The sequence below is a fragment of the Pongo pygmaeus genome, chromosome 8, assembly GCF_028885625.2.
Source record: "Pongo pygmaeus isolate AG05252 chromosome 8, NHGRI_mPonPyg2-v2.0_pri, whole genome shotgun sequence".
NCBI lineage: Eukaryota > Metazoa > Chordata > Mammalia > Primates > Hominidae > Pongo > Pongo pygmaeus.
This window is the reverse complement of record NC_072381.2, coordinates 126999431-127026739: the sequence shown is the minus strand read 5'-3', so window position 1 is coordinate 127026739 and position 27309 is coordinate 126999431. Positions and strand designations below refer to the sequence as shown.

The following is a 27309-nucleotide window of genomic DNA, read 5'->3' as shown; positions in this document are numbered from 1 at the left end:
TGTTTTCTGGAAATAGTAACAGTTTCAGAGGCAACGAATGCTACTTGAAATATCTCAGTTCTGGCCGGGTGCGGTGCCTCATGCCTGTAATCCCAGCACTTTGGGAGGCCAAGGCGGTTGGATCACCTGAGGCCAGGAGTTCAAGACCAGCCTGGCCAACATGGTGAAACCCTGTCTCTACTAAAAATACAAAAATTAGCCAGGTGTGGTGGTGGGAACATGTAGTCGCAGCTACTTGGGAGGCTGAGGCAGGAGAATCGCTTGAACCCAGAAGGTGGAGGTTGCAGTGAGCTGAGATTGCGCCACTGCACTCCAGCCTGGGCAACACCTGGGCAACAGAACGAGACTCCGTCTCAAAAAAAAAAAAAAAAAAAAAAAGAAAGAAAGAAAGAAATATCTCAGTTCTACAAGGTGTGGAATCACCTAGAAAGAGCCAACTGCCTGGCATTGGATGGGTGAGACTCACCTGCCATGGTGGACTTGTACTAGTGGCCATTGTAACCCCAGCTGGGTCAGGAACACAGACTTTTCTGGGTTTTGCTGCCATTAACCAGAGGGGTGACTTTGAGCCCATTACCCCTCTGTGTGCCCTGCTTTCTTCCCCTGTAAAATCCAGGGGTCACACTTGATGTGCTGTCATAGGTTTGACATGCACTTCCTCACCTTTAGGTCTGGTCTCCTTCCAAAGAACAACCTGTGCCGTTCAAGCCACTCAGAAATTCAGGAAATGGTTAGAGCAGGGCAGCCTTTATTCAGATGTCCCTCGTGGTTTTCAAGAAGCTCTTTCCTTGGGGACAGAGGTGTCCTTGCTATCTCTTAGCTATTTAATAGGGTCAAAGAGGATTCAATGAATTGGGATGTGACAAGCACTTAGACATTTTTATTTGGATGGTCCTCATGGTAGAGAAACTCTTTGGCACATGGGAAGGTTATGTGTTTTCTATGATTATTCTTAGCCATATACAGTGGTTCGTTCACCCTTATATGTGGTTCTCCTAGTAGGAAAAGTGTCTTCTACCTGGCACTGTCCTTGCCTCTCCCTGGACAGCTGCTGAGGAGCAGTGGGCACTGATGGGCATTGTGATGCCTCCTGTTTGGTTGTTTTTTTCCTATGCTCACACACTATGAGAAAGTTTAATTTATACATTAGGCGCAGTAAAGTATTAATAATAGGCCAGGCATGGTGGCTCACTCCTGTAATCCCAGCACTTTGGGAGGCTGTGGCGGATGGATCACTCGAGGTCAGGAGTTTGAGACCAGCCTGGCCAACATGGTGAAACCCTGTCTCTACTAAAAATACAAAAATTAGCCGGGTGTGGTGGCAGGCACCTGTAATCCCAGGTACTTGGGGGGCTGAGACAGGAGAATCTCTTGAACCCAGGAGGTGGAGGCTGCAGTGAGCCGAGATGGCGCCACTGCACTTCAGCCTGGGTGACAGGGCAAGACTCTGTCTCAAAAAAAAAAAAAGTATTAATAATAATAAACTAATTAAAAAAGGACAGTTATAATAAAAGTTATATGAATGTGGTCTCTCAATTAAAATATCTTATTGTACTATGCTCACCTATTTTCAGACTGCAGCTGACCTCAGGTAACTGAGGGTAACTGAAACCATGACAAAGGAAACTGCGTATCAGGGTGGACTACTGTGTATGGATAATAATCCTCAAGAGCCTTGCTCATGTGTCAAAGTTTCTCCAAACTATGAGGACCATCTGAATAAAAATGTCTAAGTGAGGCTGGGCATGGTGGCTCATGCCTGTAATCTCAGTGCTTTGGGAGGCTAAGAAGGGAGGATCACTTGAGGCCAGGAGTTTGAGACCAGCCTGGGCAACATAATGAGACCCCTGTCTCTACAAAAAATACAAAAATTAGCTGGGCATGGTGGTGCATGCCTGTAGTCCCAGCTACTCAGGAGGCTGAGATGGGAGGATTGCATGAGCCCAGGAGGTTGAGGCTGCAGTGAGCTGTGATTGTGCCACTGCCTTCCAGTCTGGGTGACAGAGAAAGATCCTGTCTCAAAAAACCAAACCAAACCAAAACAAACAATTAAGTGCCGGGTGCAGTGGCTCACGCCTGTAATCCCAGCACTTTGGGAGGTGGGTGGATCACTTGGTGAAATGCCATCTCTACTAAAAATATAAAAAAAATTAGCCAGGCGTGGTGGCAGGCGCTTGTAGTCCCAGCTACTCGGCAGGCTGAGGCAGGAGAATCACTTGAACCTGGGAGGCAGAGGTTGTAGTGACCCAATATCACGCTACTGCACTCTGGATGACAGAGCAAGACTCCATCTCAAAAAAAAACAAAAAAAAACAAAAACAAACAAAAACAAAAACAAAACAAACAAAAAAACCAAACAAATAAAAAAAGAAAAACAAAGAAAAACTAAGTGCTTGTCACATCCTAACTCATTTAATCCTCTTAGTGATCCTATTAAAGATCTAGGAGAGGCTGGGTGCGGTGGTTCACCCCTGTAATCCCAGCACTTTGGGAGGCCGAGGCGGGTGGATCATGAGATCAGCAGTTCAAGACCAGCCTGGCCAAGATGGTGAAACCCCAACTCTACTAAAAATACAAAAAATTAGCCGGGCGCAGTGGCAGGTGCCTGTAGTCCCAGCTACTCAGGAGGCTGAGGAAGGAGAATCATTTGAACCCGGAGGGTGGAGGTTGCAGTGAGCCGAGATCATGCCACTGTACTCCAGCCTGGGCGAGAGAGTGAAACTCCGTCTCAAAGAAAAAAGAAAAAAAAATCCAAGAGATAAGAACCATTATTTTCCCCATTTTACAGCTGAGAAAATGGAAAACTCAGATAACTCAAGCAACTGGCCTGAGGTCACACAGTGTTTTTTTTCTTTTTTTTATTTTCTTTTTTGAGACGGAGTTTCTCTCTTATTACCCACGCTGGAGTGCAATGGCACGATCTCGGCTCACCGCAACCTCTGCCTCCCAAGTTCAAGCGATTCTCCCACCTCAGCCTCCTGAGTAGCTGAAATTACAGGCATGTGCCACCATGCCCAGCTAATTTTGTATTTTTAGTAGAGACGGGGTTTCTCCATGTTGGTCAGGCTGGTCTTGAACTCCTGACCTCAGGTGATCCACTTGCCTCGGCCTCCCAAAGTGCTGGAATTACAGGCGTGAGTCACCATGCCAGGCCTTGTTTTGTTGTTTTTTGAGAGGGAATCTTGCTCTGTCACCCAGGCTGGAGTGCAGTGGGGCGATCTCCGCTCACTGCAACCTCTGCCTCCTGGGTTCAAGCGATTCTCATGCCTTAGCTTCCAGAGTATATGGGATTACAGGCATGCGCCACCACAAGCAGCCAATTTTTGTGTTTTTAGTAGAGACAGCATTTCACCATGTTGGTCAGCCTGGTCTCGACCTCCTGGCTTCAAGTGATCCGCCTGCCCCGGCCTCCCAAAGTGCTGGGATTACAGGCGTGAGCCACTGCGCCCGGCCACAGGTCATACAGCTATTGAGCGAAGAAAGCTGCATCCAGCCTCTCACCTTAAGAAAGCCATTCTCCTTTGCCTCAAAGTGAGGCTATACTTCCAGAAGGACTTTGTCTCTGGGGAAGCCTTGGCTTTGGAATTCAGGCCCAGTTCTAAGTTTAAAATCACTGATGCTGTTCAGTAGTGGGATCAATGATTTTGCTTCACTTAAATGCCACAAGCTCCCTGAAGATGGGCTGGAGCTGTCAGGGGATCCAGCCCCTCCCCTTACCCAGAAGTAAATACTCTTATCATAGTCCTCCGACTATTCTGTATCCTTCCATTTGAGTGCTTCTTTTATGCTGCGGGCGTTATTGAGATGTAGCTTAGAGAATGAAATTCCTGGCGTTGAAGGGAGCTCAGATCCACCCGGGAAGGTTCATGAGCACTTCATGTCAGCAGCCTTTATTTTCATTTAACGTTTCCATAGAGTGAAGGAACAGCCACCCATTACAAAACAAATTATTAAAAGAAAAATTCCAAATCTTCAAAGGAGAGAGGCCCGTGGTAGTGAGTGTTCCCACCCCCTTCTCCTTTCTCTTCCCATCACCAACAGGCTAGCAGCACAATTTGTTTCTTGAAACTTTTGGGGGCATCGGAGTTCTGGTGTCCTCATTTTTCTTCCTTCCCATTGATGTATCATTACTAGAGTGAAAAAAGAAGGGCGTCTCGAGGGCTTTTGAAAAAAAAAAAAAAGGGTGACTACTCAAGACATTTTGTAAAGGGGGGAAAATTGCGAAGAAAAGAGACCTCAGTGGGGGGTGGAGGAACTGTGAATGTATCCTTGTCTGGCGGTTCTTTCAGCTGAAACCTGGTGCTGGCGTTTGCAGTTCAGTTCAAACTGTCACCTTTAGTTCTTGCTGCCTTTTCTGCCCTTGCCCCAGAACCTCAACAGATTGGGGCTTATTTACCTATTCACACTCCGCCGTGGAAGCTCATTAATAGGCTTTATTAGCAACACCATTCATGGGAGGCCATTGACGAAAGGGGTTCCAGCCACTTGAAGAGGGAAGAGAAAAGAAAAAAAACTGTAAAGAGATTATTTTCTCATTCAGAAGCCTCAGTGGCGTGAAGGTTTTCCTGGATGGTCTGAGGTCACTTGATGACTAAATATGGGGACATAATTGATTTTTTAAAAATAATTCTAAACATATTTTTTTTCCCCCCAAAACTGAAGAGTTTGCTGTTGTGGTCTTGTGGGTTTCAGTCCCTTAAATATGAGCACTCTTTAGGGAATAAGCAGCTTTTGATAGATTGGTGTCTTTTTATCTCTATAAAAAATACATTCTGCAAACTGTGTCTGGACATGAAAGTAGGTGTTCTTATTTGTCATTTTCAGCGGAAAGCTTCCTTTCCATTCAACATGCATAAAGCTATTGATGAATGGGGGATAGGGACAGCGGCTTCCTGCACCATTAATTTATGTGAGAATGTGTTAACAGCATTTTCAATGGCTGATGGATGCGGTGCAGGATGGGAAAGGAATCTGTCCTGAGACACTCGAGTTTCCCATTGGTGGGGAATATAAAGATGTAAGTGGCAGCCTGCGAGCAGGCAGACACGTTCAGCTGCATCCCTTTTCTGAGAACTTGAAAACATACTGCTATCAGAACAACCCATGTGGGAGTGAATGGCTAACCGTCACCTGGGCTGAGGTGTCTGTTAATGTATAGGCTCTAGGGCTAATCCAGGTTAGAGGACTTGACCAAAAACATACCCTCCCACCAGGCATATAGAGGGATAATTTTGCTTAAGAACCAGTTTTTATTTTGTTGCTATCAAATTTCCAAAATATAATGTTATAGCCTTTTGCCTGAGGCAGTTAAATGGATTTCTTACTTGTGTGGCTTTTAAATAACTTGCATAAACGTTTTCTGTGCTATATTGTGAATAAAAATGATTTTGTAATCACGTGGCACCTTGAAAAATATTTTTGTAAATGTTATGAAGTGTGCAATGTTAGTGACACAGGTGCAAATACGTTTCTAAATGCAGGAAAACTCTGTTTTCCAAGTCAGGTTTGTTCTCAATGCTTCATCTATCTTCAGGCCTCAAAAGGATTCTAAAGCATTTCTGGGTTTAGTGACCTTTTCTAAAGAAAAATAATTAAGGTTTTAATCTATATGGTCTTGAACTTAAGCACGGCTGCTCAGGAGCTGGATGAATAAGGAGGGAGAAAAGCATATTTAAAATAAATTATTCCGAAGACACGGCTTAGTGAAAAGGTAAATGGAAATAGGAACTTTAACCAGTTACAGCTTGGTGTGCAGTTGAAGAATCAGATTTTGCATTTATGATTTTTAATCTAAGATTCAGAGGGAGGAATTACTTTGTTCAAGGTCTATTTATGGTAGAGTTGAGTCTTTAGACTCCTTTGAATTTCTTTTTATTAATCCAAACATATATTATTAAACACTTTTTTAATGCAATTTTGGCTTTTTCTGAGAGAGCCACATTCAAAGTCCAGCTCTCCTAGTAGCCAGCTGTGTGATCCTAGGCAAATTACTTAACCTCTCTGATCCTTAGTTTCCTTATCAGAAACTGGGACTAGTATTCTGCAGGGTGGTTGGGCAGATGAAATAGAATCACCTATGTAGTATGACCCTCCCATAGTAGGGCCTCCATTAATATTCAGTTTTTTCCTCTCATTTCTATTGTTCAGAAGGACAGAAACATGCAATGTCCTGCGAACGTTTCCAAGTGGCTTCCTCTCCTCCAAAAGCTTCAGCTGCCTGACAACCCTCCCCGCAGTATCAAGCAGGCGCATTTTAAAGTCTCTTTAGGGGGAGGGCAGGGTTAGAGCCTTCGGTCACTTGTTTTCTAACTTGACATAAAACAACGTAACGCAGTCGCTCAGCGAGCCGTTGGCCAGCCTCGCTCGCCCGGGGAGGAGCGAGGAGGTGGCGCGGGGCGCGGGGCGCGGGACCAGGCCTTATTCGGAGGCTCTCGCTGCATCCCTACGGCCGGATCGCGGCCGAGCCCTCGCCTCCCGGGCCGGTGTCTCCGGCTGCTCGGAGGCGTCGGGAGCCGCGCGGGACTCGGGGCGGCCCGGGCGCGCGGCGCTGATTGGCAGAGAGGGCGCCGCCGTCCAGGAAACGGCTCGGGTTTCAGTGGGGGCGTGACCCGCCGCGAGGAGGCGGCGGCGGCGGCGGCGGCGGCGCGGGCGGCGGCTGCAGGAGAGCGCGGTGGAGAGCCGAGCGGGCGGGCGGCGGGTGCGGAGCGGGCGAGCGAGCGAGCGCGCGCGGCCGCCACAAAGCTCGGGCGCCGCGGGGCTGCATGCGGCGTACCTGGCCCGGCGCGGCGACTGCTCTCCGGGCTGGCGGGGGTCGGCCGCGAGCCCCGGGGGCCCCGAGGCCGCAGCTTGCCTGCGCGCTCTGAGCCTTCGCAACTCGCGAGCAAAGTTTGGTGGAGGCAACGCCAAGCTTGAGTCCTTTCTTCTTCTCGTTCCCCAAATCCGAGGGCAGCCCGCGGGCGTCATGCCCGCGCTCCTCCGCAGCCGGGGGTGCGCGTGAAGCCCGGGAGGCTTGGCGCCGGCGAAGACCCAAGGACCACCCTTCTGCGTTTGGAGTTGCTCCCCCCAACCCCGGGCTCGTCGCTTTCTCCATCCCGACCCACGCGGGGCGCGGGGACAACACAGATCGCGGAGGAGCGTTGCCATTCAAGGTAATCGCCGCGCAAGACGCCTCGGGGAGCTTCGCCAGCCGGGGACGTGGGCGCCACGGGAGCCCGGGACGCCGGGTGCTCCGTCCTCCGGGCGGGGGGCGCGGAAGGACTGGCATTGTGGAGGACGCTCCGTGTCCTCCCTCTGTGGCTGCATAGGTGATGGGGGAGGTGGGTGCGTGCTGACGGCCGGCGTTCTGGAAGTTCTGCCTCTGCTACCCCCATCCAGATGCTGACATCTGCTTCTGGCGTTGACGCCCCCCTCCCTGTCAAACCCTGGCGGGCGCATTCTCGCTGACTGGGCGCGTTTCTCCGACCCCAGAGCAGACGGGCGGAAGGTTCGCCTGCCCGTGGCACAGCCCCGCAGGCCGGGTCCCGGGGGGCATCTCCGAGGTGCCCCATCCATGGGTCCTGGGAACTTCCTTCCGTACCATCCAGGCCCCGCGGAGACCCCTTTTTCGGGAGGGGGCCGCTGGGGTGGGGCCGGTGACATCCCGTAGGGGTGGCGATGGCCAGGGGTGGCACTGCTGGGAAGGCGACGGCTCCGGTGCCGGGTTTTCGGTGCCTGGGCGCCCCTCGCCCGCAGCCGCCGTCGGCGCTGGAGGGAGCGCAGTGCGCCTGGGGCTAGGGGGCGAACTGGACCGACTTTTTCTAGTTCGCCTGTCTGCTCTGCCGCAGCGGCTGGGAGATGTCGAAAGCGCAGGCGAGTTCTAACTTGCGCGCTCATTCTTTCGGCCACGGGGCCGCGCTGGGGAAAAAAGCCGAGGGCCCTGCGTGGCGCTGGCTCCGACCCTCGCGGACCACGGACCTGGCGCAGGAGGCTGGCCCGGGGGCCACCAGCCTCCGTCGCTCTCCTCGCACCCCGCTCCCTTGCAAACCGTTCTCCAGACCCTCCTTCCTTTCTCCCAATTCAATAAAACCTACCCTTAAAGGCAAACCTGCTTTCAACTCAGGGCACCCATTATGTGTTTGGTGTGAAACGCTATCAACATTTAAAACTCCATTGTCTCCCTGGTCCCAAATCCCTGTAAATCTTCCACCGGGCTCGACTCATTTTCATCTGAAAAGCCTGTTTAGTTTGAATAGAAAAGCAATCAGGCGCCCCTCTCCCTTTCCCTGGAATGTCAATTAAAATGCAGATTTCTCTGAGCTCTTTAGCGCTCCGAGAAGGGGGAGAAAAACAGGATATTTCAGGCAAACAAATGAAAGAAGTGCTGCCCTGAAAGGGGGTGGTGGTGGGGAGCACTCCCAAGCTGCTCGCAAGTTCTGATTGGACGCAAACAGTAAACTGGGAGGGCATTGTGGTCCTGGGTCAGTGGTGTTTTTTGAGATTTCAATTTGTTGAGGAATTTCCCCCCAGACTTGACCCCTTGACAGCTCCCGCTCCTACTCAGTGCTGGGGAGAAGTAGGGAGGCCTTAAGCGAAGAGATGGGTCTGCACTTTGGAGGAGCCGGGCACTGTTGACTTTCCTGATGTGAAATCTACCCAGGAACAAAACACCAGGTGCTCCCAGTGGCCGAGCCAGCAGTGGACAGATCACCCCTTAGGTGGAAACCCAAAGCGGAGGGCACTGTATTGGTCTGCCTTCTTGGAGGGCGGGGATTTTGGGAATGTCATGGTAAATTGAAGAGCCCAGCACAGGCCCGGCATGGGGACCGCTCCGCAGCCAAGCCCTTCCTGCTTGTCACTCTGCCTGTCTTTGGGGGCAGGCTTGTGCCGAGGTGAAAATGGACTGGGGGGGCGGGCGGCCGAGAAGAGCCATCCATCAGAGGGAGGGTGACAACTCCTCCCGCGTGCAGGCTGAGAAGAGAGTTCCCTTTCAAGGGGAAAAATAAACACGCTGGGGCTTTCACTGGGGCTCAGACTCCAGGAAGGATTATGGTATTGAAGGCAGGAAGCCGGGATTGTGGCCGCCAGCGGCATGCTGGGCCTGTGTTCCCAACACCGAGCCTGGGGACCTAATTATCCTGCCTAGGAGGTCGCACCATACTTTTGTCCACTGGGGTGAGGAACTGTGCAGACCTGTCGCCTTAGGTCTCCGCCTTCCAGAGTTTTGGGGAGGGGGCTGCCGTGGAGTTTGGGCCTGGAAATGGCTGAAATGCACATTTCTAGTGCCAGCTAGCGGGATGATGGAATGGCTTGAGATTCAGCGGAGCGCCCTGTCCACCTTTCTCTACCTGGAGCCAAGGAGGCTCCTCTGGGCAGGGACAGGTGGGCGAGCAGGCTGGGGAAGGAGCCTGGGGTGAAACCTCTGCGAGGACTTAGGATTGTTCCTGAAGTCGTGTTAGAGGTAGAAAATTCCCCTGCATTCTGGAAATGCTTAGTAAATCAATGAGAATGTTTGTGTACTTTCCTCCCACATGTATGTAGAAATAGATCCGAAATTATCTTTTGAGGCTCTTGACTAAGAGGAAAGAAAAGTTAGGAGGAAAAATCTTTCAAGCTATCTGAAAGCACATGCACACACGGTGCACGCACACACACCGTGCACGCACACACACCGTGCACGCACACACACCGTGCACGCACACACACCATGTATGCACACACACCGTGCACGCACACACACTGTGTACACACACACACACACACACACACACACACTGCACACATACTTTTCTTGCTTTTGCTGTGAATCACACCGTTTCACCTGTGCTATCTTTGAAGCAGAGGTTTTCTTTATTCCTCCTTTGGAAATGATGTGGCATATTCTTTTCCCTCATCCATTTTTATCCTCAGTCAAAGCTAAAATGAGCAGTTTTTATGATGAGATTTGGGGAGGCTCCAGCAGTGTTGAAATCCTATGACATAACTTGAAACATCGAGTGGGTACATAAAAAATGTAGAGTTTAGAGATTTTTGTATTAAAGGCCTCCCTCCCACCCCCAGTCTTAGAAAATGTGGTTCATTCCTGCGGTTCACAGACTCTGAAGCCTGAGATTGATGAGCCCCTTCTTGTGATTGTTTTAATCATTCTCTAAAGTTTGTGTATTTTACTGTACCCTTAGTCACAGAGGGTACTGAGTGAATTTAAAGTTGCTTGGAATATATTAAGCTTTCTTGGAAAATTCTCTTTCCCTTGGATCAAATGGGTGAACAGAATATTAAGTTGAGTGTCCTCTTCTAACTTATACTCTGAAAATTTAGCCAATAGGTTTGCATATTGAAAGTTATTTGTCCAATCACATACCCTGACTATAATTTACATAATTTACATCATCATTATTAATAAATTCCTGCATTATTCATCAGAATTTGCATCTGCTCAGTTTCCTAACCCTTCTACAGAGGTTGAAGACATTTAGCAGCCCTGGACTCTGCCATTTAGTCACAGGGGAAGGGAATTCAGGCTTCGAAGTCCTTTTTGGATCAGCTGCGTTGAATGCGCTGCAGTTGTGTTCACTCTTCGTAAGTGGCTGCTTGGCGGAAGACTGAAAGACACTTCTCCATTTGAAAATGAATCCTGACAAGTGTAAACTGGTGGGAATTTTCTGTAGCCTTCCTGGGATTCTTTTGATTTTGCTGGTCTCCTTTCTTCCCAAGAGCTACAGTGAGGGTGGGACAGACTGCTCACCTCCAGCCCAGCAGAAATACAGAGCTGTGAGCAGACGCCTCCAACAGTTTAGCTTTCTAAAGCCCAGTCGGACTAAGAGAAGGGAACGAGGTTGGTTATGCCAACCCGAGCATTTTTAACTTGCTTTTGTAGTTGCCCTTGAAACTAAGGTCACATTGCTTCTGCTCATTGAGGGCGGTGGAGGCGATAGTGGATAGTAGAAGAGAGCACACATTGCCTCACTGAAGTGGCTGCACGTATCTGAGTCCTGCAGCTACTGTTTTATCTCTGTTTCTTAAAAGTATGCTTTTAAAAAGATTAACCTCACACATTTCTGTGGACTGGTCTGGTGGAATCACCTGGGACTCTGAGGTGAGGATGGAAGGATTTAGCAGATAATGAAAAAGAACTCTGTTTGCACACATTTGAGAGGCTGAAAAATGGTTTTATCCCACTTGGGCTGGAGTGATTTGGCATTGGGGAAGGTTCCCTGACTCGCCAATCTCTTTCCTTTAGTGACTGCAGAGCAGCAGCGGCGGAGCCAGCGGCGGCAGCGCCTCGGTTCCTGAGCCCACCGCAGGCTGAAGGCATTGCGCGCAGTCCATGCCCGTAGAGGAAGTGTGCAGATGGGATTAACGTCCACATGGAGATATGGAAGAGGACCAGGGATTGGTACCATAACCATGGTCAGCTGGGGTCGTTTCATCTGCCTGGTCGTGGTCACCATGGCAACCTTGTCCCTGGCCCGGCCCTCCTTCAGTTTAGTTGAGGATACCACATTAGAGCCAGAAGGTAAGTCATTTAATTTCACTTTTCAAGTTTGTTTTGGGATTTGTCTGGGGGCAGATTGTTAAGGGCTGTTTTAGAATCAGCTACCCTTGTATTGTAAATGGGGCTTCTAAGAGCACCTGATCGTGGTCTCTTGGCTCCCGGCAAGGCAGAGCTGATGAGAGAAGGTCCTTTGCCGCAACACTGCAGGCAGGATGGTATAGTTTGGTGGTTTCTTGCTGTGTGTGTTTCTCTGTGCTGGGTGAGGGAGACAGCTGGGAGTTCGCCTTTATCCAGTGCCCGAGAGAGCTGTGGAAGGGACGAACCTTTGGAGGATGAATGTTCATCTCTAGTCTCCCCCAGCAGCATTCCTACTGCTTACGATGTAAAGAATTGCTATTTTCTGACAAAAGGAACCACTAAAAGAAATTGCCAACATCTGAAATGCTGACGTCTTATTTTCATTGTTTAAGGAGAAAAGAAGGTTCTGAAGTTTAGCACAGAGAGAGAGGCTTGACATCTCAGAAATTTTTTTTTAGCCATTGTAATTCATAATACTTAAGCAATACATCATCACAGAGTGGCAGATTCTATTTTAGGTAAACTTGAAAGTGAATGTGCCAGGGGATCTCCTCCAGCTCTGAGAACCTCCAAGTATCACAGGGCATGCGCCGGTGTCACAGCTTTGGAAATTTAATTTTCAAGGTGTAAGTCCAATTGTGAGGACTACATGAGGCTGAATTATTCAGCTTAGCAGATTTCGAATCTCTCTCCCAGCCCTTTGGAGACAACGTGAGCCAAGCCTCTACTTGGTGCTGCATTGAAATCTGTCATCAGTAGGGAATATTGGTAGCTGAGTTATTTTTCGAGTGGTAATCCGAGAATAAAACGGCAGATCCCAGCACTCATCACCACTTAATGAACCTGTTTGCGGGGAACCCACCTGGTGCCTGCCTGGCTTTAGGAACCCGCAGCAGTCCGAGTGGTGTCTGGGGTAAGCTGAGCTGCTCTGGGAACACTGAGCTGCTCTGCTTCGTGCGTGGGGTGAATGAACAGCACACTTACCCAGTGGGGTAGGCTGGGAGAGGACAGAGAGCCCAGCCTCCTTAGCCAGATCAGGACAATTTAGGAAGGAGGGTTGTGTCCATCTGAGATGAGAGTTCTGAGAGACATGGGCTCCCGAGGAAGACCCCAGGCACGTGTCATTAAAGGATGAGGACCGAAGCACTTATCACCTGAAGCAATCGTGTGAGACTGGGGAACTTTTTGTTACACAGAGGGATGGCAGCTCTATAATTAACAGGTGTGGTGACATCTCCCTACGTCTCTGGGAAGGGAATCTGGTAGGAGTTTGTGTCTGAGGCTTGTATAGCTACAGCTACAGGACGATTATGGAACTGCCTCTTGGTGATTTGTGCTGGGACACTAGGATGAATGTAATTTGCAGTGGTGATGCATTTTTACAGGGCTTTCATGTAAGAGGGAAAAAGTTCTTGGTTTCTGAAAGTCATGCCTGTACGTCTTTAATTTTGCTAATAATTAAAATGGATGTTTCCGTAATTGCTGGTTTTCCCTTGAGTGCATGGCTGAGCAAAAACTGAGGAGGCTGAGCTGGGATTTCCTACAGTGTGGGCTTTAGGAGCAACCCAGGTTAGGGAAAAACTGTCATTTTTCATTTTGGCTTTTCAGGGCAGTGTTATTGTGAGTTTATTTCAACATAAAGTGTAAAATGGTCCCGGAGCATTTGTTTTACTATATTTAATTCTTGAAGGAAGTTTAAAATTGTGTATACATGCAGGGAGGGACAGGTGAGGCAGAGGGAAGAAATAGTGGAAAGAGACGAAGTTCCCCGAATGAGTCTTTGTGTAAGAATTTACATCCAACAATGTGGGTATTGTTGGAAGCAGGCCTGCTCAACCTGGGATCTGTGGATGCACTTATGGATCAGGAAGGAGGTCCATGAAGTTCTGGAAATTTTAGGTAATATTTTGTTAATGTCCTTTTGTGCATTTTTATGGGTTTATAGTTTCCATGAGCTATGAGTTCATTTGCATCCAGAATTATGAGATGGAAAAGAAAAGATGTCTTAGAGGAAGGTGCAAAACCTGACAAAGAGGAGGCTTTGGAAAAGCATACAAGTCCCAGGCCTCAGTTTCCCTTTCTGTCATCTGAGGGCTTGAGAAGATGATCTTTAGGGTCTCTTCATTAATAGTCATTGAATATTAATATCCTCAGAAGTCTTCTGACTCTTCCACCAAAAGGTTGTTAGGAGATTTCCATTTGACCTGAACATAAAGAGCAATTAGCACAGGGGCTGGCATCCAGTGAGCATCGGGTGCATGGCCTTGTCACCATTGTCGCCAGGGAGCTGGGAACATGGGTCTTCCCAGTCCCGAGGGCTGGCTGTGCCAGGTGCCACAATGTCAAAAAACATCTAGGCTTTTGGAGACAGTTGAGAAGAAAGTTGTTTTTGGATGGAGGAGACCCTTGGTGTTTCCAGGAAGCTGTGTTTGCTTTCTGTAGGGTCCCCACTTCCCCTCCTCTGTTAGTCTAATACTGGCCACTGATTTGAGCCCTAAGACCAGTTCTTCTGCTGCAGGAGTTCGCTTTGGTGTCAGAGGTGATTAGGAAGGTCATTGAATTATAGATGAGAAAGGAGTTTTTAACAACTGAAAATGGGCTCAGGTTTAGGCTCTGTGCTGGTGAATTGGAGAGAGAGAGAGAGAGAGAGAGTGTGTGTGTGTGTGTGTGTGCGCGCGTGCGCGCGTGCGTGCCTGTGCCCCTGTCCATCAGTTCTCCATGATTAGAACAACTATAGCTTTGGTTAGCAGTAAGTTCCACCTTGACCTTCTGTGCACCAAGGTCTTATCTTGTAAGACTTTTTGGTTTGCTAATTTATTTGGAAGCTCGGTTTAGATAATGTCTATTGGATAGGAGAAAAATGTGGCTGAGGAGTTCCAGGAAGAAGCCTGGGCCCTAACACTAGAGGGTCCTTTTCTTTTGGCCCTTCAGGGAAAGGTTATGTTTAGTCATCTTGGCTTTGTACAATATCGTATCATATCATATGTCATACCGTATATCATATATATCATTTGTCTTCTGGACACTTTCTGAAGTAGTAGCAGTGGGGTTGGGCCCACTTAATTGACTTAAGAAAATAATCTCTAGAAGATTTTAGTTTTTAATGTTTCAGATTAAATATGAGTTTTCCAATTGGTCATTCATTGTTAATTTCCTTTTGGCCATTCATTGTTATAGGGCACCAGCAGAGGAGTGAAAACATGGTTATTGACTCGAAGGGGGGCAGTCCTCAATGCCAAGTACTATTCTGTTGATTAACATTATAAATATTTGAAGTCTAGTCAAGCTTGATTACCCTGAGAGGGGGCAACTCTTACTTTCAAGTTCTTCCTGACATTGTCACCTACTCTGGTTAATTAAGTCATTGTTGACATTAATGGCATCTTTGTTTACACCAACCCAGTAGGAGCTAAAATGAAAGGGCTTTTCAACCCTAAACCCTTAATTACTTTCCCACCCTCCACAGAGTGTGACTCTGAAAAGTAACAACCTGAAAAAAGTAGTTTGTGTAGCAATTTTTTGTCAATCTTCTGAGAGGTGATGCTCTCCTGGACCAGCGTGAGTTGGTCCAGAGTTCAGCAGCAGAAACGTTGAGGACAGGATCTACACAGAGACCTCCCTAAGTCAGATTTTTCCCGTATGGTTTAAGTCCTTTGTTAGAAGTATTGTAAATGCCAAAATATTAACCATGCGCCTTTAGTTGCGAGTTAAAAGAAAGGAAGAAAGAATATATCCGCATACCAAGAGTGAATGATTTGAAATAATCTTCTGTTTCGTATTATGTGCATCTTTGTTTTTCAATATGAGTGTTAATATTTAAGAGTTGACTGTAACTTGATAGTTAGCTTTGGAACAAGGACTTATTCTTGGTCAATTAAACCAAATACAGGCTTACGCAGTTAAATATGCAATGAAGTACACATTCTTTATTAGTATATAAAGTGTTTCACAATTCATAGACCAAGAGCCGTGTTTAATATTACTTATAGAGCAGAAATCTGGCAAGCCCAGAGAACTGGTACTTGTATCATTTTATACTGGCTCTCTCTGATTCAAATTTGGGGTATATGTGTGTGTTTCTGTTTTGTCTGTTTATTTCAACCAGTTAAAAGACAGAGCACTTACTATGCCAATGGCCCCGCATCAAGCCATAAGTAAAGACTTTATTCCTTTCAAGTCTTTCTGACCCAGTTGAGGGTGAGAATTCACAAAACCACAGCAATCCAATATGAGATGTTTTTAATATCAGACTTAACAAATAATTACATGGCTATGAAATAACTGGGGTGGTGTTTAAACTGGAAGTGTTTTGTTTAATGTTCGTAGTTTCAATAAAATGTATCCACTAGTCTTCCAGTTTGCAGACTGTTGTTTAGGTGTTTGTTTAGCCAGGGTAATTGTTAAAAACTCCCTCTAATCTAGCTTACTCTTACATTTCCATTGAAGCTAATTTTAGTCATTGAAGGAAAACATGGGAAATTGATTTTTGGGTGCCTGGCTGTTAAGCTGTGTAGGAAATATAGCTGGTGTGCTAGTCTCCACTGTACTGGTCTGATTCTTGGCAGGGGGACATCTCTGTAGGCAGTTCAGAAATTATTTTTTGGAAGTTTTTTAGGCTGTTCCACAGATAATTCTGATCCAGTAGGTTTTATGCAACTGTGCAAAATGCTTATGGTCTCTATTTTTTTTTTCCTTGGGAGATGATTTTAGCCTTTGGTTTTTTGTTTGTTTTTGTTTTTTGAGACAGAGTCTTGATCTGCCACCCAGGCTGGAGTACAGTGGTGCAATTGTACCCTCACTGTATCCTCAAACTTGGCTCACTATACCCTCGAACTCCTGGGCTGAAGGGGTCCTCCAACCTCCTGAGTAGCTGGGACTACAGGCCTGGATAATTTTTAAAAATATTTTGTAGATATGGGGTTTCGCCATGTTGCTCAGGCTGGTCTCCAACTCCTGGCCTCAAGCGATCCTCCAGCCTTGGCCTCCCAAAGTGCTGGGATTACAAATGTGAACCACCACGCCTGTCCTAGCCTTAAGTTTTGCATTTTTTTCATCTTTTTGCTGTATCCCATGTGAGATTTAGAGATGGCTCTACTTTTTTTTTAGCTTTCCTAGCATTGAAATGCTTGGTGTTGCTAACCATACCCCATCTTTACCACACCGTCTTCCTCCCTGACTTGCCTTCTTAGTGTAGTTTGGTCAAGATCTTGAGGCCAAGTTCTTTTTTTAAAAATTTAGCTTTTATTTTAGGTTTGGGGGTACATGTGAAGGTTTGTTATATAGGTAAACTCGTGTCATGGGGGTTCGTTGTACAGATTGTTTCATCACCCAGGCATTAAGCCTAGTACCCAATAGCTATTTTTTCTGCTCCTCTCTCTCCTCCCACCCACCCTCCACCCTCAAGTAGACCTCAGTGTCTGTTGTTCTTTTCTTTGTGTTCATGAGTTTTCGTCATTTAGCTCCCACTTATAAATGAGAATATGCAGTATTTGGTTTTCTGTATTTGGTTTGTTGCTAAGGATAATGGCCTCCAGCTCCATCCATGTTCTTGCAAAAGACATGATCTTGCTCTTTTTTATGGCTGCATAGTATTCTCTGGTGCATACGTACTACATTTTCTTTATCCAATCTGTTATTGATGAGCATTTAGGTAGATTCCATGTCTTTGCTATTGTGAATAGTGCTGCAGTGAACATTTGTGTGTGTGTGTCTTTATGGTAGAATGATTTATGTTCCTTTGGGTATATACCCAGTAATGGGATTGCTGGGTCAAATGGTAGTTCTGCTTTTAGCTCTTTGAGTAATCACCACACGGCTTTCCACAATTATTGGGCTAATTCGCACTCCTGCTAACAGTATATAAGTGTTTCCTTTTCTCTGCAATCTCACCAGCATCTATTATTTTTTGACGTTTGATTAATAGCCATTCTGACTTGGTGAGATGGTATCTCATCGTGGTTTTGATTTGCATTTCTCTAGTGATGAGCTTTTTTTTTCATATGCTTGTGGGACGCATATATGTCTTCTTTTGAAAAGTGTCTGTTCATGTCCTTTGCCCACTTTTTATGTGGTTACTTGTTTTTGTCTTGTCAATTTAAGTTCCTTATAGATGCTGGACATTAGATCTTTGTTAGATGCATAGTTTACAAATGTTTTATCCCATTACATAGGTTGTCTATTTACTCTGTTGATAGTTTCTTTTGCTGTGCAGAAGCTCTTAAGTTTAATTAGGTCTCATTTGTCAATTTTTGCTTTTGTTGTGATTGCTTTTGATGTCTTTGTCATGAAATCTTTGCCCATTCCTATGTCCAGGATGGTATATTGCCTAGGTTGTCTTCCAGGGTTTTATAGTTTTGGGTTTTACATTTAAGTCTTTCTTCCATCTTGAGGTGATTTTTTGTATATGGTATAAGGAAGGGGTCAGCTTCAATCTTCTGCATATGGCTAGCCAGTTATCCCAGTACCATTTATTCAATAGGGAGTCTTTTCCCCAATTGCTTGTTTTCATCAGTTTTGTCGAAGATCAGATGGTCGTAGGGGTGCAGTAGGTGTGTTGCCTTATTTCTGGGCTCTCTATTCTGTTCCATTGGTCTGCATGCCGGTTTTTATACCAGTACCATGCTGTTTTGGTTACTGTAGCCCCACAGTATAGTTTGAAGTCAGGTAATGTGATGCCCCCAGCTTTGTTATTTGTGCTTAGAATTGCCTTGGCTATTCAGAGGCTAAGTTCTTTTAAGGAGAGGTCTGATTGAACAAGATGCTGGACAGGTCATTGTGGTGGTCCTTCATGTCTTGAAGATGTCTCCTTCTGTAATAGACAAAAGTCACACTTTTTACAAGTTTCGCTTTCCTCACCGTGATTTGTATGTGGTAGCTGACTTCTATTTATATAACTTCAAGCTCTTACCATTTAAATATTTATACACAAGTATGAATCATTGGGACAAGCCATGGCCATCCTTGAAGAGTGTGTGTCAAGTAAAATAGGCGTGCTTTAGATTTCTGTAGTTTTGGTTTTGGGAAACCGGCACCATGGCAGAGTTTTCAGATGCTCTGTGTGTCATTTACTCCACTTTGGAATACTGTAAGTAATTCTGCGCCATTGTGGACTTTGGCCACATCATGCCACTCTCAAAAACTTCTGATTCTTTTTGACAGTACCAAGTCAAGGGGCTACGCTGTTGTATATTCTTTCCTTTAACCCCTTGTCTAACTAAAGAATGGTAAATTCCAATTCATTTCAGAATGGAATGCACGCATATAGAATTTCAGGTTATGCTGAATGTGTTTTATGATGAGGCTAAAAATAGCTTATAAGGAAAATGCTGATAGATTCAGGAATGAGAACAAGGGATGTATTTATTTGTATGGTTTATGTAGCACCTTTCTTGGAGACAACTCAATTCTGAGCTCTAACGTTAATAAACTCTATATAAATTGTCATGATTATTTTTGAACCCTTGAGCTCCTATATTACTATATGTGACCCATTTTTATACCTGACAGTTTACTGTTAAATTTTCCATAGTGACCAGTTGTAATATTTTAAACGTATCCAGACATTGAAAAGGCCAACTGTGTGTATCTATGGTGTGTGTATGTGCTCGGGGGGGTGTGCTATAAAATGAATGTCAAGATGATTGCAATGGTTAAGTTTAGGTTTTAAACTCTTTGAACACTCTTAAAGTTCAGATTGTCAGTTGACAGTGGGTTTGCCCCCAAAGATGTGTGGCTGCCTTAAGGAGCCTTCTCATCCTGCTAAGCCTCCTGGATTTCCACCAATGCATGTTGCATTTCTACCTGGCTGCAATAGACACACAATGGAATATATATCGTGGACATTTATAAATGTTTCAAATTTAAAACCACTCAAATTTTTAAAAGAACAAGAATCTTCTGTGCATTTAATCTAAATTCTGTATCTTCCATTCTTAAAAATAGAATTGAATAAAATCGTTTTGGATGGCGTGTGGTATGCTTTCTGGAGACATAAACTAACAGAGGGAACTTGACCTTGGGAGGTAGGTTTGAATCTCTCCACTATCTACTGATGCTGTGATTTCAGAAAAGTTAGATAACCTCTCTGAGCCTCAAAGATAGCATCTGTCTTGAAGGGCGAATGTGCAGATTAAATGCAAATGAAATGTAAAGCCCCTACTGAATTTCCTGGCCCAGAGTGGGTATTCATTAAATGCTGATTTCTTCCCTGTGCCGCCGCTTCCTGTCAAAGTAAATCTAAAACCAACATTTCCTGGACCAGTAAGATGTTTACTCTACAGTGTATAGTGATAATTGTCTGATGAGAAGCATTTACATTAATTAAAGTGTAAAACTGGCTCTAGGCCCTGGATTTGTCCAACCCTTTTTATTATCTTGGGCTTTTGCAAGTCCCATGGATTTTAGAAATGGGATCATCCTGCTGCTTGCAGTCCAAATGGTTCAGGGTTGACATTTTTTTTCCCCTCTGTTGAAAAAAGTCAGTTGCAGCTCTGTAGTAATAACAGCAGACACATACTTCATGAGGAACAATGTATTTTGGCAAAAGAGTTTTCTGTTTGAAGCTTCAAAATACAAAATACTCTGCCACATTGCCATTAGGCCCGGTGAAGAACATTGGAGAGGGGTTATGGAATCGGTTGGGGTGGGGTGTGGGATGGAGAGGGGTTATGGAATCGGTTGGGGTGGGGTGCGGGATGGAGAGGGGTTATGGGATCGGTTGGGGTGGGGTGCGGGATGGAGAGGGGTTATGGGATCGGTTGGGGTGGGGTGCGGGATGGAGAGGGGTTATGGGATCGGTTGGGGTGGGATGTGGGATGGAGAGGGGTTATGGGATCGGTTGGGGTGGGGTGTGGGATGGAGATGGGTTATGGGATCGGTTGGGGTGGGGTGTGGGATGGAGAGGGGTTATGGGATCGGTTGGGGTGGGGTGCGGGATGGAGATGAGTTATGGGATTGGTTGGGGTGGGATGCGGTGTGGTGTGTTCTGCTTTTGGCCAGGCTGGAGAGGAGAGCTCCATAACATGGTATGGTCATCCTTGCCATGTTTGCCTGTAGTGACCTCCCCTGAACACTCCTAGATGAGATTTTCATCTGCATGGAAGGGAGCTCAAGGAAATTGTGATGGGACCCACAGTACTGAAGCGGACAGGAGCTGAACAAGCATTTGCACATGATACCCCTATGGAGGTTACTTGGTAGGACAGGCTATGAAGTGGGGGCAGTATGGATGAGGTCATGTTTCTTTAGCCCATTCCTTGAGATGATGGTGATGATGGTGATGATGATGACGACTGGCTACCATTTATTGAGTGCCTGTCATGGTTGGACTCTGTGCTAGGTACTTTAACATATATTATCTCTCATCTTAATAACCCAGAACATCTTGGGTTTTCCTATTCTCATTTTATGGACAAGGTAACTGAAATTCTTGGGGATCAAGTGACTCCTCCAGGACCTCATCGTTAGTGAGTGTGGGCCCAGGTCTTTGGGTGAATGTGTTGGTGTAAGAAAAATTTCCCTTCTCCTTCCTGAGCAGGAGGATTTTTTTTTTTTGCTGGAGAATGTGGTGACCCCTGATTGTTTGCTAAATCTGTCGTTTGACTATTAAACCTGTTAGGGACACTGCTGGTTGATTCTGTTTCTTTCTCACACATCCATACCGAATTCTCCTGAAGACATTTGAAGAAAAATTCCGGGCAATAAAAATGTTTAATGATTATACTTTGTAATTCTTCTAGAATGGCTTCTGGTGGCATGTGGCTTATTGGAAAGAGGCTAACCCTGACTGCTGCCAAGGAGACCAATGGGAGACTGGGTCCCAATTGGTGGTCCAGGCTGTGCCACACCGTAGGAGTCCAGAACAAGAAGGGCTGGCCTCTGTTGCCCATTGACGCATGAGCCACCTCAGCAGAAGCAGGCCATCCCCAGTTATTCCTTGTCCCAGATGCCTCTGCTGGTTTGTCCTAGTGCCTGCTAACCCTCAGCTGTTGCCACTTTGATATTATGTCAAGCTTTTCTTCCCAGAATTTCTGATTTACGACTGGGTAGGAAGTCAAGGCCTACCTGCATAGACAGACCCCTGTACCCGGGACTCCCACGAACTGTGGTCATGGAAACAAGCACCAAGGCCTACCTGACCCTTCTAATGTCACTTTTCTGCAGAGATTAGGAGGAGAGACTAAGAAAGCCAAAAAAGAAAAAATTCCAAGAATGAAAAGGCCAAAAGCAGAAACACCTACTCTTCTTCCAGTCTTGGCCAGGAAGGGTGTCCTTAGGGGAAAAAAAAGAGGCCAAGGAATGGAGCCCATTTTTAAAGCAAGCAAAGATCAGTTTGGTATTTAAAAATAAAAAGTGAACTCCAGTACCAGCTAATGTGGAGGTGAATCGAGGCTGGTTTAGCCAGCTGAACTTTGTTCTTGGCTACCTGTACAGCCACTGCAGAACACTTAGGGGTCCCAGGCATTTCAAAGTGGGAGTTGAGTTTTGGAGGAAAGTTGTAGAATTCCTTTTTCTTTTAATTTGTGTGTGTGTGTGTGTGTGTGTGTGTGTGACAGAGTCTCTTGCTCTGTCACCCAGACTGGAGTGCAGTGGTGCGATCTTGGATCACTGCAACCTCTGCCTCGTGGGTTCAAGCGATTCTCCTGCCTCAGCATCTAGAGTAGCTGGGATTACAGATGTTCGCCACCACGCCTGGCTAATTGTATTTTTAGTAGAGCTGGGGTTTCACCATGTTGGTCTCGAACTCTTGACCTCAGGTGATCCACCCACCTCAGCCTCCCAAAGTGCTGGGATTACAGGTGTGAACCACTGCGCCTGGCCGTAGAGTTCTTGACTAGGAGATGCTGCAAATTTCCCTCTTAAATTTGCAGCTCCCTGTGCGATGACCACTTTCAGAGCTTGGCAGAAACTAGATGGTATAAACATGATTTTTAGATTGCAGGGTAATTGCTATGATTTCTTTGAGTTTTTTCATCCATTTGCTCCCCAAATAATTTTTGAGACCTACTATGTGCCAGGTTCTGTGGGGATGGAATAGCAAGCAATAAACAGTTGAGTGGGAGAGACAGGCTCTTGTCAAATAATTGCAAAAATGAAGGGCTAGGACCGGGTGCGGTGGCTCACGCCTGTAATCCCAGCACTTGGGGGCCGAGGTGGGTGGATCATGAGGTCAGGAGTTTGAGATTAGCCTGGCCAACATGGTGAAACGTGGTCTCTACTAAAAATACAAAAATTAGCCAGGGGTGGTGGCAGGCACCTGTAGTCCCAGGTACTTGGGGGGCTGAGGCAGGAGAATCTTTGAACCTGGGAGGCAGAGGTTGCAGTAAGCTGAGATCACGCCATTGCACTCCAGCCTGAGCGACACGGTGAGACTCTGTCTCAAAAATAAATAAATAAATAAAATAAAATAAAATAAAAATAAATTAAAAATAAAAAATGAAGGGCTAGGTCCAGTCAAAGGTGAAGATTCTGTGAAGGAAAAGGATGGGCCGGAGGCATGTGCCCCATGGTTAGGAGTTCTGAGGGATTGGGACTATGAAGCTGCTGCTGCTGCTGCTGCTTTTTTTTTTTTTTTTTTTTTCCTAAATGCAGGGTCTCACTCTGTTCACTGTGTCACCCAGGCTGGAGTGCAGTGGTGCCATCACAGCTCGTTGCATCCTGGACCTCCTGGGCTCAAGCGGTCTTCCCACCTCAGCCTTCTGAGTAGCTGGGACTATAGGCGCAGGCTGATTTTTCTTTTTTCTTTTTTTTCTTTCTTTTCTTTTTTTTTTTTTTTTTTTTTGTAGAGATGGGTTCTCACTTGTTGCCCAGCCTGGTCTCAAACTCCTGGGCTCAAGCGATCCTCCCACCTTGGCCTCCCAGAGTGCTGGGATCACAGGTGTTAGCCACCACACCTGAGGCTGGTCTTCCCCTTAAGGAGGTGGCACCCACCTGGATTCCCCAGCAAACCCACCTGCATTGCAAGGTTGACCCTTAGCAGTACCAGCCACCTTGCCTGCTAGGTTGACCCTTGTCCAGTGAGGTGATTTTCCAGGGCCTAGCCTCTCTGCTGTCCCTTGCTGGCTTCACCTGTTGATGTTGATGGAGGCGGAGCAGAGGCCGCTGAGCGAATGCGTGCAGCTGTGCTCAGAGGCCCCCCTTCTCCCCTCCTGTGAGGTGCTTGCCCTTGAAGGTGTGGTGAGTGAGGAGGCCGGTCAAGGGCATCCCGGCAGCCTCTAGGCCGTATTTGAGTGGGTCGTTTCAGCCTGCTTCCTATCTCTTTTCTGTTACTACCTCTAATTGGCAGAGTTTCTTGCCAGACCAATGTGGAGGCAGAGAGATGGCCGGAGGGCGGCCAGGGGGGTCAGGCCAGGTGTGGGCAGGATGGCGATGCTGCCTCCTCCCAGGTGCCTCGCCCGGGGGATGCCCTGTCCCAGGAAGCCTACATTCGTGGGAGCCGCGCACAGCCGGTTTGAGATCTAAAGCTTCCCTCCGAATGCTGCTTTGGAGGGTTGTGAGAGGTAGTGACTCTTCAAAGTTTGTTTGTTTTCTTGAAGCTTTTACCTCTATGCAAATATGCGGTTTGGAGCAGGGAAGAAAGGTTAACTGTGGTGGCGCCGGCTCTTAACGTGGAATGTCCTGAATTAATGTGGGTTTCAGTCCTCCGGCTCAGGATCCCCTGAGGGAGAGTTTTTCTTTCCTCTGCAAAACACAGGAGAAAAGTGATCCTTGTGGCTCCGACCTGCCTTCCTTGGGTCCTGCGGTACAAAACCAGCTGGGACCGTGTCCCGCCCACCCGAAGGCAGTGTGGGGAACCTGTCCTCCAGGTCATTCCCGTTCAGCTGATTGCTGCCGGCTCCCCCGGCCACAGCTCTGTGCCTTCAGGCCTCTGCACGGGTTTCGATGCTGGCCAGGCCTGAACTTGGTGAGCCTCAAGCAGCCCGATCAAACCCATTCAAATGAGGAAGACCATCTGTTTCCCAGTCTCCAGCTGCTGCTGCTTCATTTGCAAATGGCTGGGATACTGCTGAGGGAATCAGGCCGGGGACACATCTGCAGACTCTGAAGGAGTGTTGGAACCGAGATCCTGCTGAGAGAAGAAAGGCCGAGCCCTTTAAATCAACTTGCCGAACAGTACCCCCAGAAGGTCCTGAGTTGAGAAAGCAGGAGGCAGCCTTGCCCTCCTGGAATAACTCTTAACCTTCCCTTTTCTTTTGTAGCCTTGGCCACTTTAAAAGTATTTCTTTATTCAGAAAGTGTGTAGTGTGAGAGGGCCTGCTCTATGGGCTTGGGGGAAAATGTCAAACGGGATTTGGACATCGATCTGACCTTTCAGGGCCATACAGGGCAAATGTATCCGCTGGAGTATGCACCATTTATTGAATGTTTACATCAATATCAGGGAGGTGAGCTTGTCCCAGCAGCAGCTTCTAGGAGCCACAGGTAACAGTAAGTGTGGCAGGGTGACTGTCCCTGAAAACCTGCTTCTGGAATGAGTCAGGCTTTAGGGTATGCTCTCTGGAATGCAGGCCAGCCGCCCCAACTCGCAGTAACGCAGGCCCTTAGCTCCATGGACCACGTGAGGCACAGCTGTGGGGACTCTTGCCCATGGTTTGGTGTTTGCAGGGTTATTCCCGGCATGCTGTAGGGCTAGGGTAAGTTATCCGGCTCCTGAGCCCTGCTGGGGTTCTCATCTCAAGGGAATTCTGTGGTGTGTTAATGTGCCCCACATGCAAATATCAGCTACTCTCAAATGTGTTGGATGGATGAATAGTAGAAGGTATTTTAAGAAGCCACAGGCCTCTTTGTAAATTAAACAGGCATCATACATGGGTGTTCATAATGATGAATCTCACAAAATCTTCAGATGTTTAGTCTCTGGGAACATTCCAGAAATCCTCACTTAGGTAACGTATATGTGATGAGACCTATTTGTTCACTTGAAGGAAAACCTGTTTTGAAGTCAGAGGAGTGCGAATGGAGGCTCCCACATGGTTGGAAAAAGCAATCTGCCGGCCAGTTACGCCCTGTAAACAGGAACCCAGGAGTGCCCTCCTGGCCAGGGCTGAGTTGCAGGATGGGGACCCCCCCCCACCTCCAACTGCCCGCCAGGATGAGGAGTGCTTGCTCTCAGACGTGGCCCCTCACTTTAAGTATACAGAGGCCTTCCTAGGCAGCCTTTGATTGTGTCCTTGTGGTGACCTTGCCCTGCAGCAGGCAGTGCTGGAGATGTTTTTCTCTTCTCTAAAGCATGACTCTGAGGCTCAGCGGTGTGAGGCTGTCCAAGCTGACATGTTCACTACTGGCAGAGGCAGGTCGCAAACTCTCATCCTTGGACACTGGAGCTGAACTTCTTGTAGTGGTAGTGTGGGTCTTGGACCAGCAGCATCAGGCTTCACCTGTAGGAAATAAAGAATGTCAGCCCCCACCCTCAGGCCTACTGACCCAGAATCTTTTTTTGTTTTTCCTTTTGAGACAGAGTTTTGCTCTTGTTGTCCAGGCTGGAGTGCAATGGCACAATCTCGGCTCACTGCTACCTCTGCCTCTGAAGTTCAAGTGATTCTCTTGCCTCAGCCTCCCGAGTAGCTGGGATTATAGGTTCCCACCACCAGACCTGGCTAATTTTTGCATTTTTAGTAGAGACAGGGTTTCACCGTGTTGGCCAGGCTGATCTCTAACTCCCGGCCTCAAGTGACCCACCCATCTCGGCCTCCCAAAGTGCTGGGATTACAGGTGTGAGCCACAGCACCCGGCTGACCCAGAATCTTTGGAAGTGGGAGTAAGGAAGCTGTCTTAAACTGACCACGTGGTTTTATGCACAGTAAAGTCTGAGAAACATTGCATTGATCCCTACTCCAGTCCCTCTCCGTACAGCTTTTGGGTGGAGTGGGTTGGGGATGCAGATTGTCTTTGGCTGTGCATGTGCTAGAGGATGAACAGGACGAGATGGGAGCAGTGCAGTGTCTTAATGGGAATCAGGGGATTTTCACGGAGGAGCTATTGGAACTGGGCTGAATAGGAGCCTGCCAGGCAGCATAGCTGGGTGGGCTTGTAGGTAGAGGTAACAGTGCCCATGTGGACAGGCAAGCCAGAGTGTCAGAGAGAGGGGGATGTGGGGCTTGGAGCAACCAAGCCTCAATGTGCATGATGTTCTTTGGGTTTTATTCTCTCTGACTTTGGAGTGGTCTGTTCCTTTTTAAAAGAGTAGGGATCATGTGCTTTTCAGAAGATTCCTCTGGGGGTCTGCGTTGGCTACAAGGGGTGCACCATGGGTGATGGGTTAGGCGCATTGCAGAGGTCTTGTGGAGGGCTGGAGGAGGCCTGTGGGATGCAGTTTTGCCCGTACTTTCTTTCAGAGCTAAGCTTTCTATCAGGGATAGGCCTAATAGGTGAAGGGGTGTGGGGACTGATCAGAGGAAGGGCCAGAGGAAAAGAGGGGCTTCAGGGCCAACTTGGAGCTTGGGTGGCAGTTCAGTGGTGTGACTCCCTTCATCATGTAAGAGAAGAGACTGGTGGAGGAGGAGGAGGTTGAAGGTCACTTGCTTGTTTTGGATACGACCTCTGCAGACATCCAGGTTATGTGTTTCCTCCCCCCGGGCAGGTGGAAATATGAACCTACAAGCAGGGACTTGAGTGGCATCTGCGGGGAGGAGGTGGGAAAAGCTACAGGTGCCCAGGAGACTGGAATGCAGGGAAAGGACCAGAAGAGCCAGAGGTGGAATTCTGGGTATATCCATGGATACAGGAGGGTGGCAGGGAAGGAGAAGTTTCCTAGAAAGGCAAGA

General features: G+C 47.3%; 1 protein-coding gene across 16 annotated transcripts in view; it reads left to right on the top strand.

The window, feature by feature from the left end:
- Nucleotides 1-6666: 6666 nt before the first annotated feature.
- Nucleotides 6667-27309, top strand: part of FGFR2 (fibroblast growth factor receptor 2) — a 118627-nt gene continuing 97984 nt past the window's right edge. For 6 of the 16 annotated variants that reach the window (XM_054435960.2, XM_063670343.1, XM_063670340.1 and 3 more), the window contains exons 1-2: nucleotides 6670-7148; nucleotides 11216-11491. In XM_054435960.2, the coding sequence (XP_054291935.1) occupies nucleotides 11326-11491 (166 nt within the window). In that variant the 5' untranslated portion in view covers nucleotides 6670-7148; nucleotides 11216-11325. Of the gene's footprint in view, nucleotides 7149-11215; nucleotides 11492-27309 lie in introns of all 16 variants that reach the window. The other 10 variants (XM_063670342.1, XM_054435958.2, XM_063670338.1 and 7 more) reach the window with 3 other exon arrangements.